Source organism: Aplidium turbinatum, chromosome 7, assembly GCF_918807975.1.
Source record: "Aplidium turbinatum chromosome 7, kaAplTurb1.1, whole genome shotgun sequence".
NCBI classification, from domain to species: Eukaryota; Metazoa; Chordata; class Ascidiacea; order Aplousobranchia; family Polyclinidae; genus Aplidium; species Aplidium turbinatum.
Genome location: NC_137478.1, coordinates 7,888,924 through 7,901,787, shown reverse-complemented (window position 1 = coordinate 7,901,787; position 12,864 = coordinate 7,888,924). Strand labels below are relative to the sequence as shown.

The 12,864-nt window shown below is 38.3% G+C and overlaps 1 protein-coding gene across 1 annotated transcript in view; it reads left to right on the top strand.

Annotated features, from left to right (window-relative positions):
* LOC145774698 (whirlin-like) overlaps positions 1 to 12,076 on the top strand; it is a 28,978-nt gene extending 16,902 nt beyond the window's left edge. Inside the window, exons 13-16 of the mRNA XM_082585991.1 lie at positions 6,357 to 7,315; positions 7,655 to 7,733; positions 8,451 to 8,624; positions 9,827 to 12,076. Coding sequence (XP_082442117.1) covers positions 6,357 to 7,315; positions 7,655 to 7,733; positions 8,451 to 8,624; positions 9,827 to 10,000 — 1,386 coding nt within the window. The 3' untranslated portion in view covers positions 10,001 to 12,076. The remainder of the gene's footprint in view (positions 1 to 6,356; positions 7,316 to 7,654; positions 7,734 to 8,450; positions 8,625 to 9,826) is intronic.
* Positions 12,077 to 12,864: the final 788 nt, after the last annotated feature.

Sequence of the window (12,864 nt, the reverse complement as noted above, 5' to 3'; positions counted from 1 at the left end):
CCGGCACATCATAAATACACAAGGATAATATCCAAGTATCAAGTTATTCAATGAAATGAAATACAACACATGCTCAGGAAAGCATGAAAAAACCTAAATTGGTTTAAAACATGTATTATGAGACGTTGTCACGAATAATACCAGTAATAAGTACTGGTCCTCTTCCTGTAGCCTAATGGGGATTTTTCCTTCTTGATCTATGGCCAGGGCTGAGGGTCTATCGTTTACCACCCTGGACCTGCTGCTCAAATTATTCACGCTGGTCACACACGAAAGATCAGCCTACCACAAGTTTTATCACCACAGCTGGATAAACCACTCAATTATTTAGTTCTCACTTTTTAACAGTCCTGGGCATTGACTAGGCCTATAAACTGCAACTGACGGCAGAGGTTTCACTCTGAGGTAAAATGGAGTTGCATCTCAAATGTCGTTACTCCCTGGCTACTCATGGGCAAGGCGTAGCACCAGATATGGCAGATATACTCTCTAGTTAGGGTCACAGCTTGTTTTTTTAAAACTGTGTAGGCTACCTAATATTTTCTCATTTTGAAGACAGTTGCAGCAGCCATGCCTAGTAATCTTTTGGCAGTGGCTATTTGACCGGCGCCGGTCTTTGAATCTGAAACACTATTTGACCGGTCATGACATCACTATACAGGCACCTTTTTTTTTTCTCTTACAAAGCACATATATAAGTTCTAAATTCGACAATTTTATTCAACTTGATCCGTGGCACGTGCGATACTTCGCCGACTCCTATTCTAGAGGGAATGAGTTCGGTACTACCCGGAAGCATTCTTTTTTTTTTTAACTAAATTTTGACCTAAAGTGCATTTTGTAGTCAATTTTTAATTTGAGTTGCATTACATTTACATACTATTACCATTTTTTTAAAAGAAGCATTGTATATATCTAACTTGTTGAGAGCAAAAGTGTAATGCTTCGTTCGGCACACACGGTCACTAGGGTGGTCCTCAAATGTATGGTAAAATTTTAAAGTTGGAAAAGTTTGGTTCTTACCCTCTCATTTGGTTCCATTTCACTAAAAAACAGTTCACTAAAAGTTTGAAGTATTTTGATAAAGGTTTAGAGGTGCCACATGACCAGTGAAAAATGACAAAAATACAAAAATTTTGTCAAAATAGGTGAATCGCCTAAATAAATGTCTTAAAAACAAAACCTCAGCAATATACAATGCACTGCAGAGTGCAGACACAAATGAAGAAAAATAGGCAACAATCTTGCCAAATCCGGCAGTAGCAACTACTCCAGTCTGTAATGGGCTATAAAATATACTGTAATGATATGCTGAATATGTTTATAAGTTAGATCGCACCCACCTAGAGTGGACACATTTACAGGTCTCGTATATCAAATATGATTCAGTCTGTGGACTTTAAGTGGTTCTCAAATCTCAATATTCTTATTATTGCAATTTCGAAGATGACGCAGAATATACTGCATTTGATTTTCATCTTTTGTCAGCAAATTGTTAAAATTTTGCATCAATGCAACACCTCTTTCAGCAAAATCGGTGATCACATGAATACTAACTAACAACGCTTTTTGTTCTCTTATTACTTTCATCCAAATCCCATGCTACAACTTCCAGCTTTAGAAAGTCAGATGGCAAATCCAGAATCTGGAACAATCGCATGGTGTTGGATGTGACAAAGTCTGATAAATCTTTTGAAAAGACATCATCTGGCAATGAAGAAATACGCTTCAATGGTGGACTACTCATACTTTTATGGGTCAAGGCAAAAACCATAGCTTCTTTTTCAATACTTGAAACACCATCATCAAAAAATACAAGGCCGATGAGTTCTTCACATAAAGGTAGGGTTAACCGGAAACTCCGATCCGTGTGCTATTTTGGCTTTTTTAATTTTTTTTCTCGATTTTTTCAGGGTACCAAATGAGGGTACGAATGGTTCAGGGTACGAATTAGGTTGCATCCTCACTTATGTACCATCAGTGCATTGAGAATGTTTTCATTGCTTCTTTGGCTACCGCTGAATCATGTTGCTGATATTCCTTTAGTCTTTTTATCTGGGGTTGCAGATCATTCCGTGGGTCGCACGTTGTTAGAGAAGCAGTAAACCAAGATTAGAAGTATAAGCAATGCGTCTGCACATTACAATACAAGAAAGAAGTATACTTTTAACACAAAAATGACAATTTTTTTGAAATCATATTGCTCCTTATTGGTCAAATCAAACTGCATTCTGAACAGCCAAATCTTCAATGCATATATACTAGCAGTGGCCAACTGGCCATCCATCTTGTCTGGTGAAGGGCGCCGGGATAACGAAACCGAATGCCATGTGGTGGTGCTCGATTAAGAATTATGATAGATAATTCAAGGAACTCTTGGTCATCTCTTAATTGAGTTTTTTCCAACTGGTCTTTGCAAAAACTAATGATCTCATCAGCACAGCAGAAGTCATCATTTTCTAAGGTGACATAACGATCTTTGTCAAAACTAGGCTATCCCACTTTGCTTTAAATCACCTGAAAACAAAAATATCTTGTCCAGATGATGGCCCAATGTTGAGAACGCTCTTTGCAACACAAGTTCTAGAATATGGTGACAGCAAGCCAAATGGAGCAAGTCCTTGTTTAATTCTTTTGCAATCAAATACAGGCACCAGACCAAACACCAGTGTTGCTGGATGTCGTGTCAAAACACATTGCTCTTACATTGTCAACAACACCTCAATCTTTAACACATAGGCCTACCATTAGTCCAGTAGCTTGCGCACTTCCTGATGAAGACTGCAACTTTGGCACTCCAAGCAATTTGTTAGTAGTCATTCCAGTGACAATTAGTGGTAACCGTTCAACTTTTTTTGTTACCAGTTATATCTGGAAGGAGTTTTCCATTCCAGTGAACAACGGGCAGTAGAAATTAGAAAGGCTGTTTCAGCAATGATTTCCATTTCTGAAACACCCTTTCTAATTTCTACTGCCCATTGAACTTAACATATCTGCTTGGTAACAAAAACACCAACTTTCTTAGCCAAATAGTGAACAAGTGCCACTGCTATGTCTTGATACTAAATAAAGTCATGGAAAGCTGAGGAATAGAAGCCACATGGTTGTGTCATACTGTGATTGGAAAATTAACCCGTATATAGGAAACTACTTTTTTAATAGGTGCATTGGTGCAATTAAATAAATGAATACAATTACAGCAACAGGCAGACACATACAGGCTGCCTGCAGTAAAGCATAGATAATTCACTGAAGCAACATAGGGCGAAAAAGTTTGATTTTAACCCTATTTTCAGTTTTTTTGCATTTTCTCAAAAATTAAAGCAGTTAGAGCATACTTTCCTCTTGAGCACAAATAGGAATATGGTTGCTTTGCATCTTTTGACACCAAGCACAGTTCTCTATCTCATCTGGTTCTGGAGTTATGTAAATTTGAGCAAAAATTCCCCACGACCCCCCAGCTCGATTTTCAAGTTCATTGTGGCACCCCTAAACGTAGTCCAATGGGTCTCAATTTTTTATAGGTTTAGTTTTAAGTCATTTAGAGACTTTTCAGAGGGTAAGACATAGCAATTTCAAAAATTCGATTTTGGGGACCACCCTAACGGTCACATCAATCAATCATTTTATTTTTGTCATTAACGCGTCTGGGACAAAAAAGATACTAACTACAAAAATCGATATAGACCTACCAGCACGTTAATGAACGGGAAAAGGTGGCAAACCCTTGAAAGGTTTAAAACGTGCCTGAATGAAAAATTATGTAGTAGGCTATATATCAGTAGTTAGCACGGCCACAAACGGAAAATTACCCAGAGAAATTCTCAAATTCCCGCCAATTTAAAAAATTCTAACTTTATTACTCACATTTGAAAAGACATAAGAAATTGGGCTGTAGGCAACTGAAATTAAAAATTGACTACAAAAATGCACTTCGGGTCAAAATTTACGGTAGTTAAAGAAAAAAGAACGCTTCCGGGTAGTATCAAACTCATTCCCTCTAGAATAGAAGCCGGCGAAGTACCGTATCGCACACACCACGTATCGAGTTGAATAAGCTTGTCGAATTTAGAACTTATATACGCGCTTCTCGTCTTTTGCTTTGAAAGAGAAAAAGGTGCCTGTATACTACAGTATAGTGATGTCATGACCGGTCAAATAGTATTTCAGATTCAAAGACCGGCGCCGGTCAAATAGCCACTGCCTAATCTTTTTATAGTACGATTCCAACACTGGATCTTCCAATCCAGAGTCCGAATGCTAGAAGCTACTACAACAGAGCTCGACTACTTCAACATTGTGTGTTCAGTAGGCTACAATACTGGTATACCGGGAAGATGTGTTAGGTAGTTCTTCACATTGACTCAGGGGTGCAGTGGTTAGAAAATTGTAGGGAGGGGCAGAGCCTCACTGCATTGACTGACAGACCGACCTGCCTGATCTAAGTCATAGTTGTTCAGTGCATATTGCTTAACTATGTAATTTCGTAGCAGTTTAATGCAGTTAACTTACTAAAAGCATCGAAATAAATTAATTTCAATGGTACGCTAATATTGTTCTCATTTGTCCATGGTAAACATAAAAAAAATCAGCAAAGATACCATTTGTAGGATTAAACTTGTTACCTGTTCAGTGATACAGGTTTAACGATGCTACTTTTGCTATTGACACGCTTCCTCTGTCTATCTGAAACTTATGACTGCAACAAAACCAGCTGTAACTAAGTTACTGCACTATTCCTGCAACCATGCTTGATGCTTGCATCCTTGCACATGCTCAGTTGTCAGACTCAGTGTTGCCAGATGCTTAGCACCAAAAAGTAAATAAAATTTCACCAGATTGCATACAACTTCACCAGATATGTAAAACACCCTAAATAAAACAATTTTGCCTAAAAATACAAATAGTTTTTAAGACATAAGACACTGCCGTCACGCATGCGCAAACCTCTTGCAAAACGTTTTCTATACGAGCGGGGATTTTTCGCTTAAAAGTTTAAAAAAACTTTCTTAAAAAAAATAGATTGGGGGAAAATTTCATTAGATTTTACCAAAAAGTTTTCTGGTCCCAAAGTCAAAAAATTTGGCATCAAAGGCCTCTAAAATTGAATTTCACCAGAATTTTTTTAAATTTGTTATCCTATTTCCCCATCTGGCAACGCTAATCAGACTCTGCAAATTCTGAGCGGGAAGGCGGGAAATTGAGCGCGGACCAGGATAACATTCGCCAGCCCGTTGGCTGACGACTGATAAGTGATAATAATTCTCGGGTTTTAGTCAGAGAGTCGAACCGTTTGACTATAAAACTCGGGTTCGGTTCGACTCTCTAGTACTTTCAGTGCATTTTTAAGGAACCAATATTACAAACAATTAAAACATTTTTGTTGGAAGCCCGTGAGTTCGGATCTCTAGCAAACTTTCCTTCCAGTCATGATTGTTTCAATTAACCCACGAACTCTATATTGCTGGCCAAGGTAGCCTATATCAGATATCAAAACAGAAAGGCATGACATAACGTAGCATCCCACTGTTTCGAGAATGTGCTGGTGTGACCGTAAAAAGGTTGACGTTTCGTAGAAGTGCTAAATATATTGCTGCACAGGAGTATAGTAGCCTAATCGGACTAAAATAACGGTGTTAATAAAATGTTACTACCCATGTAGCCTACCGTACCTATAGTACAATTACTGCCAATGCAAGTTAAAAAAAAACTATAAAAAGTCAGTGAAATTTTTTACTATTTTTGTCAGTAAAATTGCAAAACACTTTCACAGACCAGTAAATTCACTTCCAAAAAAGAAGTGAAATCATCTACTACGAAAAGAAGTAAAATTTAAAACTGCTCAATCAGTGATTCTACTATATTTGGAGTAAAAAAACGTCTTTGTCTAGTAAATATACCACAAAATGGCCAGTAATTTCAAGTACTGTAACAAGATAGTAATATTCTACTGCTCTTTTGACAGTAAAATTACGAAAATTTTTAACAGTGAAGTTTACCGACAACAACGTTTCAATTTCAATATTCTAAATTGGTATCTGGCTTGGCAACTTGCATCAGTTTCTTGAAGAAGAGGCTTTCTCAGACGGAATGTAGATCTCGGCATCTTTTCAAAATTGGATAACTTAAAACTTGCATTGACCCAAGGAAGGTAGAGAAAGCAGAAAAAATTGAACAAGACAGCCTGTAAGGCGTTTAATGTAAATGCTGCTTTGTTTGACACTTATTAATTTCTTGAGGAACCACCATACAACATTGCCCTTGGCATTTGTTACTGTAAATGACGTATTGTTGTTTTCTCGTTTATGCTCCCAACACAGTTCGGTGCAAGAAGTTAAATACAATTTTTTGTGCAGGCTTCATTGATGTCAGCTGTCCGTGAGTGCATCAGCGGGAACGATTTGGACCGATTTGACGTCTTGATCTTGAGAAGGGAAGTGGAAGCGTTGCGGAACAATCAGCCTTCTCGTACTCCGCTTCCTCCAGAAGATGTGTCTTTTGGCTCCAATGAGCATCTTACACGCACTTCAACACCGGAGGATTTTGACAGCTCTCTGGTATCCACATCACCAGCTGATCTCGTGGAAGAAGACGACGCTCCAAGATTATCCTACCACAATTCCACTCCTAATAATTCACTGAATATCTCCAAACAGAACTCCGACTCCAACAATTATCCTCCTCCACCTAAATTGTCTCCTGTTCGTCCCATTAATCCTCCTCCTCCGATACCACACAAAACTCCTCCTGTCAAACCAAAAAGAAGATCTTCACTTTCTCGCAGAACATCCATTGATGGGAAAAGAAATAGTGACATCCAATCTTCATCCTCACCCATGGAAGAGGATCACATTTATAGCGCAGTGAACAAAATCAAAAAAGATGAACGTGCTGAAAGCCCTTTTGCCTTGGCTCTTGAAAACCCCATTTCTTCACATTCTGGGAGAATAAAGGCATCCACTAAAGCCAATAGTCATCCATCTATTCCTGATCCTAGCTTCTTTGAAGGACCCAGATCCGACAACCGTACGAAGCCAACTTTCAGCAGCTTCATCAAACCTGTAAAAAACCCAACTATTAAACTTATGAAAGAACGGAATAAAAAATCAATCATTACTCCTGCTCCAGAAGCATCCACAAGCAACACTGCCGCATCCATGTCTGCCGCATCATCCACCAGCTCCCTGAGTGACTCCGTGGATTTTTCCATGCCCAAGCTTTCTTTTCGTCCCGTGACTTTTGGAAACGCTGTGAATGAAAAAGTTACAAAATCGAAGCCCATCTCTGTCAAGGCTGACGTGCACACTGAGCCAAGGTGAATTGCTTGTGAAAGGCATTTGTTAACTTGGTTTAGATCCACGTTGCTCAAATGTTTGTTTTGCTCAGTGGCATGGTCGATTATCCTAACTGCAACACAATTTTGCATAAATTGAGCTAAAAACACTAACTACAAATATGAATGCACGCTCACTAGTTACAGCTACGACTGATCCGGGACACAGAAATAAAAAAATAAAAAACAGTTTCCTTTGGTCCAAATTAAAAAGGTAAACCTTTTCACAAGAAACCGGTTGAGCTATAAACTATAACTTTTTGAAGTTAACTCATGAATATTTTCCATTCAAGAGTATGGTTTGATCTCTGTGTATTTCAGCACAAAGAAATCTGATATTCCAAAGCCAATTGTCATCCGGGACTACGAAGATCCGTTCACAAAGCATGTTGTTTTGACGGTACGTCATATCAAACTGCTTCATAATTATGCAGGAAATCAGTAGCGCAGTAGCGTATTCGGCGTGGCCTAGCTATTCGGTTTTCAAAGCAAATAGTCGCTCAGTTAATCAAGCGCCAATTTTGTGTACGAAGAAACCGCAAAATCAAACAGCGCTGGTTCGACTTTCGGGGTATGCACTCAAGCAACGCATTTTAAGAGCTCTTCTCTATTCATCGGCACCAAATAGATGGAATAACTCACAGGCAACAATATTTTAACAATCGGAAACTTCACTCCGTCAATCTCTGTAACCGGGCCTGCGTCAAAAGCCTCTGCAAATATGCAAAACTGCCGGAGTATGCGCAATTTTCAGAGGCTTTCTCAATCCGAGGATATAGATTTAAAATCAAACCAAACCAAGCAAATTTTTGTTAATGACAATTATAACAGTCGTTTTATTTTGCATTCGTTATGAAAACACAGAGTGCAATGCATCCACCGATGCAACACAAAAGTGGTTAAATATTGCGGAAGGTCTGCTTGTTTTGGATGGTGCTCTCTAGTAGACTGACTGTTCCCTAAATCGCCCTTCAGCGAAGCATGAGTAACGCCGTCGACTTGGGGCGGTAAAAGATAAACTCTCGGGCTCAAACAAAGAAGATTGTCGTCCAACAAGTCGAATAGTTGCGAAACCGCTCATCCTATTACTGAAAATTAACAATTCTTGCATTGCCAGAATTCTAACCCCGTTACCGTCAATGCGTCTGATAATGATGATGATCACCCATGTTTGGCCGATGATGTGGATACCCAAAAGATTGTGATCTTTAAAACAGCATTAACACTCGGTTTAACCATAGAGGGAGGAGCTGGAACAAAGCAGCCCCTCCCAAGAGTCCTCAAAGTACAGGTTAGTCCCAGTTAACACAAACTGTCACTTTACATCTCTTTAACACTGTTTAACGCTGAAAGGATATAGAAATGACTACTTTTGTTGCGAGAGATTGGTGTTAGTGAGTCCAGAAGGCATTTTTAATCGTGCCTTGGCTTGTGTACAAGTATGGTGCCAACTTAACTTTTTTAATTATTTTAAATACAAACACATTATTTCTTTTTTCTATTAATGGTAATTTTTGTATATTTTATTTTATGTCGTCAGATGAACAAGATAAGTTTAAAACAGGAATTGGCATAACTAAAAAGATTTTCAAATACATTATTTCTGGCATGCTGTCCACTTTGGTGGTTTCACCTCTAAAAGTTATGAAACTGTTTGGTTTAAGCTTGGAAAGAGGTTTTCTCGGTCCGAGGATAAATGCTGCGTCATCCGTCACTGCTTGTGTTTGGGTCGGTTTCGTTCAACTAGTTCAGTAAACACAACAGATTTTTCATGTTACCTTTGCTACTGTAGTCTCACGAAATAGATTTGTGTCAAACTTTGATGGATTCTTACGTTCTGTGTTGTAACTTGTAAGTGATAGCCTTCATTTGTTTCAACGTTTCGTTAGTGCAGTGGTTTTCAACCAGGGTTCCGCCAGTAAGTCTAGGGGTTCCGCAAGTTTACATTCAAATCCGAGAGTCTATTTTATTATTATACGCAAATTGTTTAAATATAATCAAATATTGATTAGGTTTGCCACTATTAATAAATTTGCTACACTTTAGTTTGCGACTTGTGCAACAAACACCAGGCTCAAGTTTCTCATTGAATTTTTTATGAGAATAAATGTAATTTTTTACAGTTTGTATTTTTATTGTACATAAATAAATCTGAACATGAGTATTTCAATTTAATTTTATTAATCAAACGATTTTTTTGCATAAGGCAATTAAATGATTGAACAGGGGTTCCTCGAGTTTTTGGAATGTTGCATTGGGTTCCGTTCCACCAATAAGGTTGAAAACCACTGCGTTAATGGAACACGAATACTTCTTCACAGAGCTTGATCAGACAACGACTCTGTAGCTAACATATAACAAAGCACAGAATCATGTTGCTGTGCACAATAAAGCAACTAAAACGAGAATAGCTGACTGTGATAAAAATCTATCACAACTTTGAAAGGAAAGGCTAAAACCAAGTCGTTAATTTGATTGTGTTTTCTGTTGCAGCGAGGCAGTTGTGCTCAGATGTGTGGCCGCATCAAGAAAGGTCACATTATTCACGAAGCAAATGGAAAATCCCTCAAAGGTCTCAGTCATCATGACATTGTGAAGGTTATAGCCTTGGCATTCAAGCAAGAAGACAGAGATTCAATTGAACTTGTCTTAAGTGGACCTTACTGATATGTGGCTTCTGCCTTGAGGCTCAACTCCTACTGTTTGTGTTATCCGGTTAAAATAGAAGTAGTTTTTTTTTCTGTTTAGGTAGTCTTTTAAGAATACGCCTGACAGTTTTACAGCGGTTTCCACCAAAGCACAGAATCGTATATTTTATTGTAAAGTTATGAACCCAGCGAATTTGAAAAATAACCAGACTTGTTAGATCACTGTACAATCCGCGCTTTTGAGGAACAAAAAGAAAGTTTCAACCGCCAAGATTGTTGCCTCAATCCTGTGGCATTGTACTTGTAGATAAGTGGAGCTTTGGATGCACTGCGCACATGCAGACACAGCTTGTGTTGTCATTTTGTGATAGCTGCTTCTGGTTCGCAATGCGATCTTGGGGGGCAAGGGTGGGTCACGTAAGGGAAAAAATTAAGAATTGCTGGTTTAGTAGATAATATGTTTTACGTGACTCTTTAGTGGTTTGTCTGTATCTCACTAATATCTTCAAGTTATTCAGTTTTTTGTTTAAAATCTTATTTCTTACAGTTACTTCATGGTTCTCTTGAAATCCTATTGCTGCCATTGCGTGTACACTGCCGTCGTAGGGAATGGCTAGTTTTTATTTATGGTTGAATTGAGTATTTGTCAACACACAAATCATGATTGCATCACATTTTTAATTGTGCAGAACTTTGCTCCTACAACTGCTGTATAGCCAGCAGACTTGGCGAAGCTTTTTGTGTTGTTTAGCTTGTATATAATTTTATCGCTAACTGTTCGCTGATTCTTTACAGCGTTTTTTCTTTGATAAACTTCAAGTGTTACAAAAATCTGACTGCCATCTTACCTAATCAGCTGTTGCTTCATAAAATAGTGTTAAGCCACATAGTCCGCATCCAGCTTATAAATCAGTCTTTTTTGCATCGAGTTAACGTCTGCAGGCGTTGCATTTATGCAAAAAAAGACTACTTTGTTAACTGGCCGCTTTCACATGTACAGCTAAAAATATTTCTTACCTGCTAAAGCGTTCCAATTTGTTTTTACCTATCTTGCATGTGACGTACAATCAATATTCTAATACTGTGTATGCGTTATTTCTTAATCATAAGAAAAGGTTTAATTCTTGGTGCTGCTTAGGCCTACTCAACATTGTGAAGCAAAAAGGCTGCTCACTGTACATTGTACAATTATCTTTGGTTTATCGTAAGTTTTTGTTTCATATTTTCAGCATTTGCACGACCGGGACTAGTTTGTTACTCATTGATTTTGCTAGTGCTGCCTTTGTTTTTATTGGGCAGACAAATCATCTAAGTTTCAACACTCCGTACTTGTGTCATTTGCAACTAATGAAGTTAAACACCTCAACAAGTTATTTGCACTGTCATATTACTTGCTACTGTTTTATCATCAATATCAGATATTGCACCTTAGACAACTCATTTTTATAAATTCTTCAGTAGGTAAATACTAGAACGTGACCATAGAATCGACAAGGATGAAATTTTAATTTCCAGTTTTCGCAACCCTCACTTTTTTCTTACAATTTATGCTTGTCTTCTTCCTTAAAAATTGTGTAATGTTTTACCTTTTTGAAACTCACACCTTTTTTTTTACTTTTATCCTTGTCGATTCTATGGTCAAGTTTTAGTGTTCAACTCTGCCAAACATACCAGTGTTTCCGATTTTGCACAAAACACCATGCTTCATCACTGTTGTAAATTTTGATATGTATTTCCTGAGTGACTTCGACAACAGTTTTTTTTTCTTTACCGTACCACAAATACCGTTTGAAGCAGCTACATGGATATTGGATAGACACGTTTGCGCCCCTCGCTGATTTTTCAATTTTTTGACTGAAGCATTGTTATACCCGTATCAAGCTATAGCCTCACGGTTATAGAAGTGTAAATTGTTTCAACAAGAACTGCCGTGAAGAAACGTTGTTTTTTTTTGGCATGCATTCCATCATCGTAGCATACTACTATAGATTGTTAGATATCGTACAAATTCTATTTACTGCTTATTTACTTCAAGATCAGTTTTTGTGCTTTTTTCGATACAATGTAAATAGTGTACAAAGATTGATATAAACTGCATTAGTGTGGAGTGGTTAGTTGCAAAGCTCCCATGTGTTGGATGTACTGTAATGTCAATTGTGAAACGAAGGCTATCTGGGCCTTCGTTTCTCTTCTTCCAAACGCCAGCTCCATGGGTAGCTTATGCTTTAACGGAAGCAGACGTCGCTAAGTCTCAGCCGTCTTTGTAGGAGCGTCGGGCTGTAAGAAGGAGTGTCACCTACTTGCAAGACGGCCCTGAAGGACACTGCAGGCTACAACAACTGTATTACCCTTTTGCACACCGAACAAACTATCTTTTTGGCTATCATTAGATCAGAGAGTGACACAGGCAAATATTAACATGGTGTAATAAAATAATTGGCCCTCGTTCTCATAAGCTCAAGCAATATGCACGCCTTCAGTAGGCCTACAATTGTTTTTTTACATAAGCACAGCGGAAAGGTTACGTCTTCATCTGTCAGACTTCGTAAAAAGCTTAACGCAAAACCGATGCCATCAACCAGTCTCTTTCGATAAATGACTTTCGAGCATTTGTTTCCAACCTACCAACTGTTAACCCGGTGACGTCAAAACGTCTTATCTTCCTAGAAGTTGCCGTTTTGTCGCCTCGAGCTTTTTCTAGACACCCCGCTATGTAAGGCCACGCATCATCTTTCGCTTTGAAGGTCATAAGTAAACTGAATTAGTTTCAATGTCGATCCCAGTGCATTGTTGTGAAAGCGAGAAAAAATAAACGGCTGACCGAACGAAGACATATAGAAATTGAAAATTTGTACAACTCCTCGGTACGTGTCGTGCAGTACT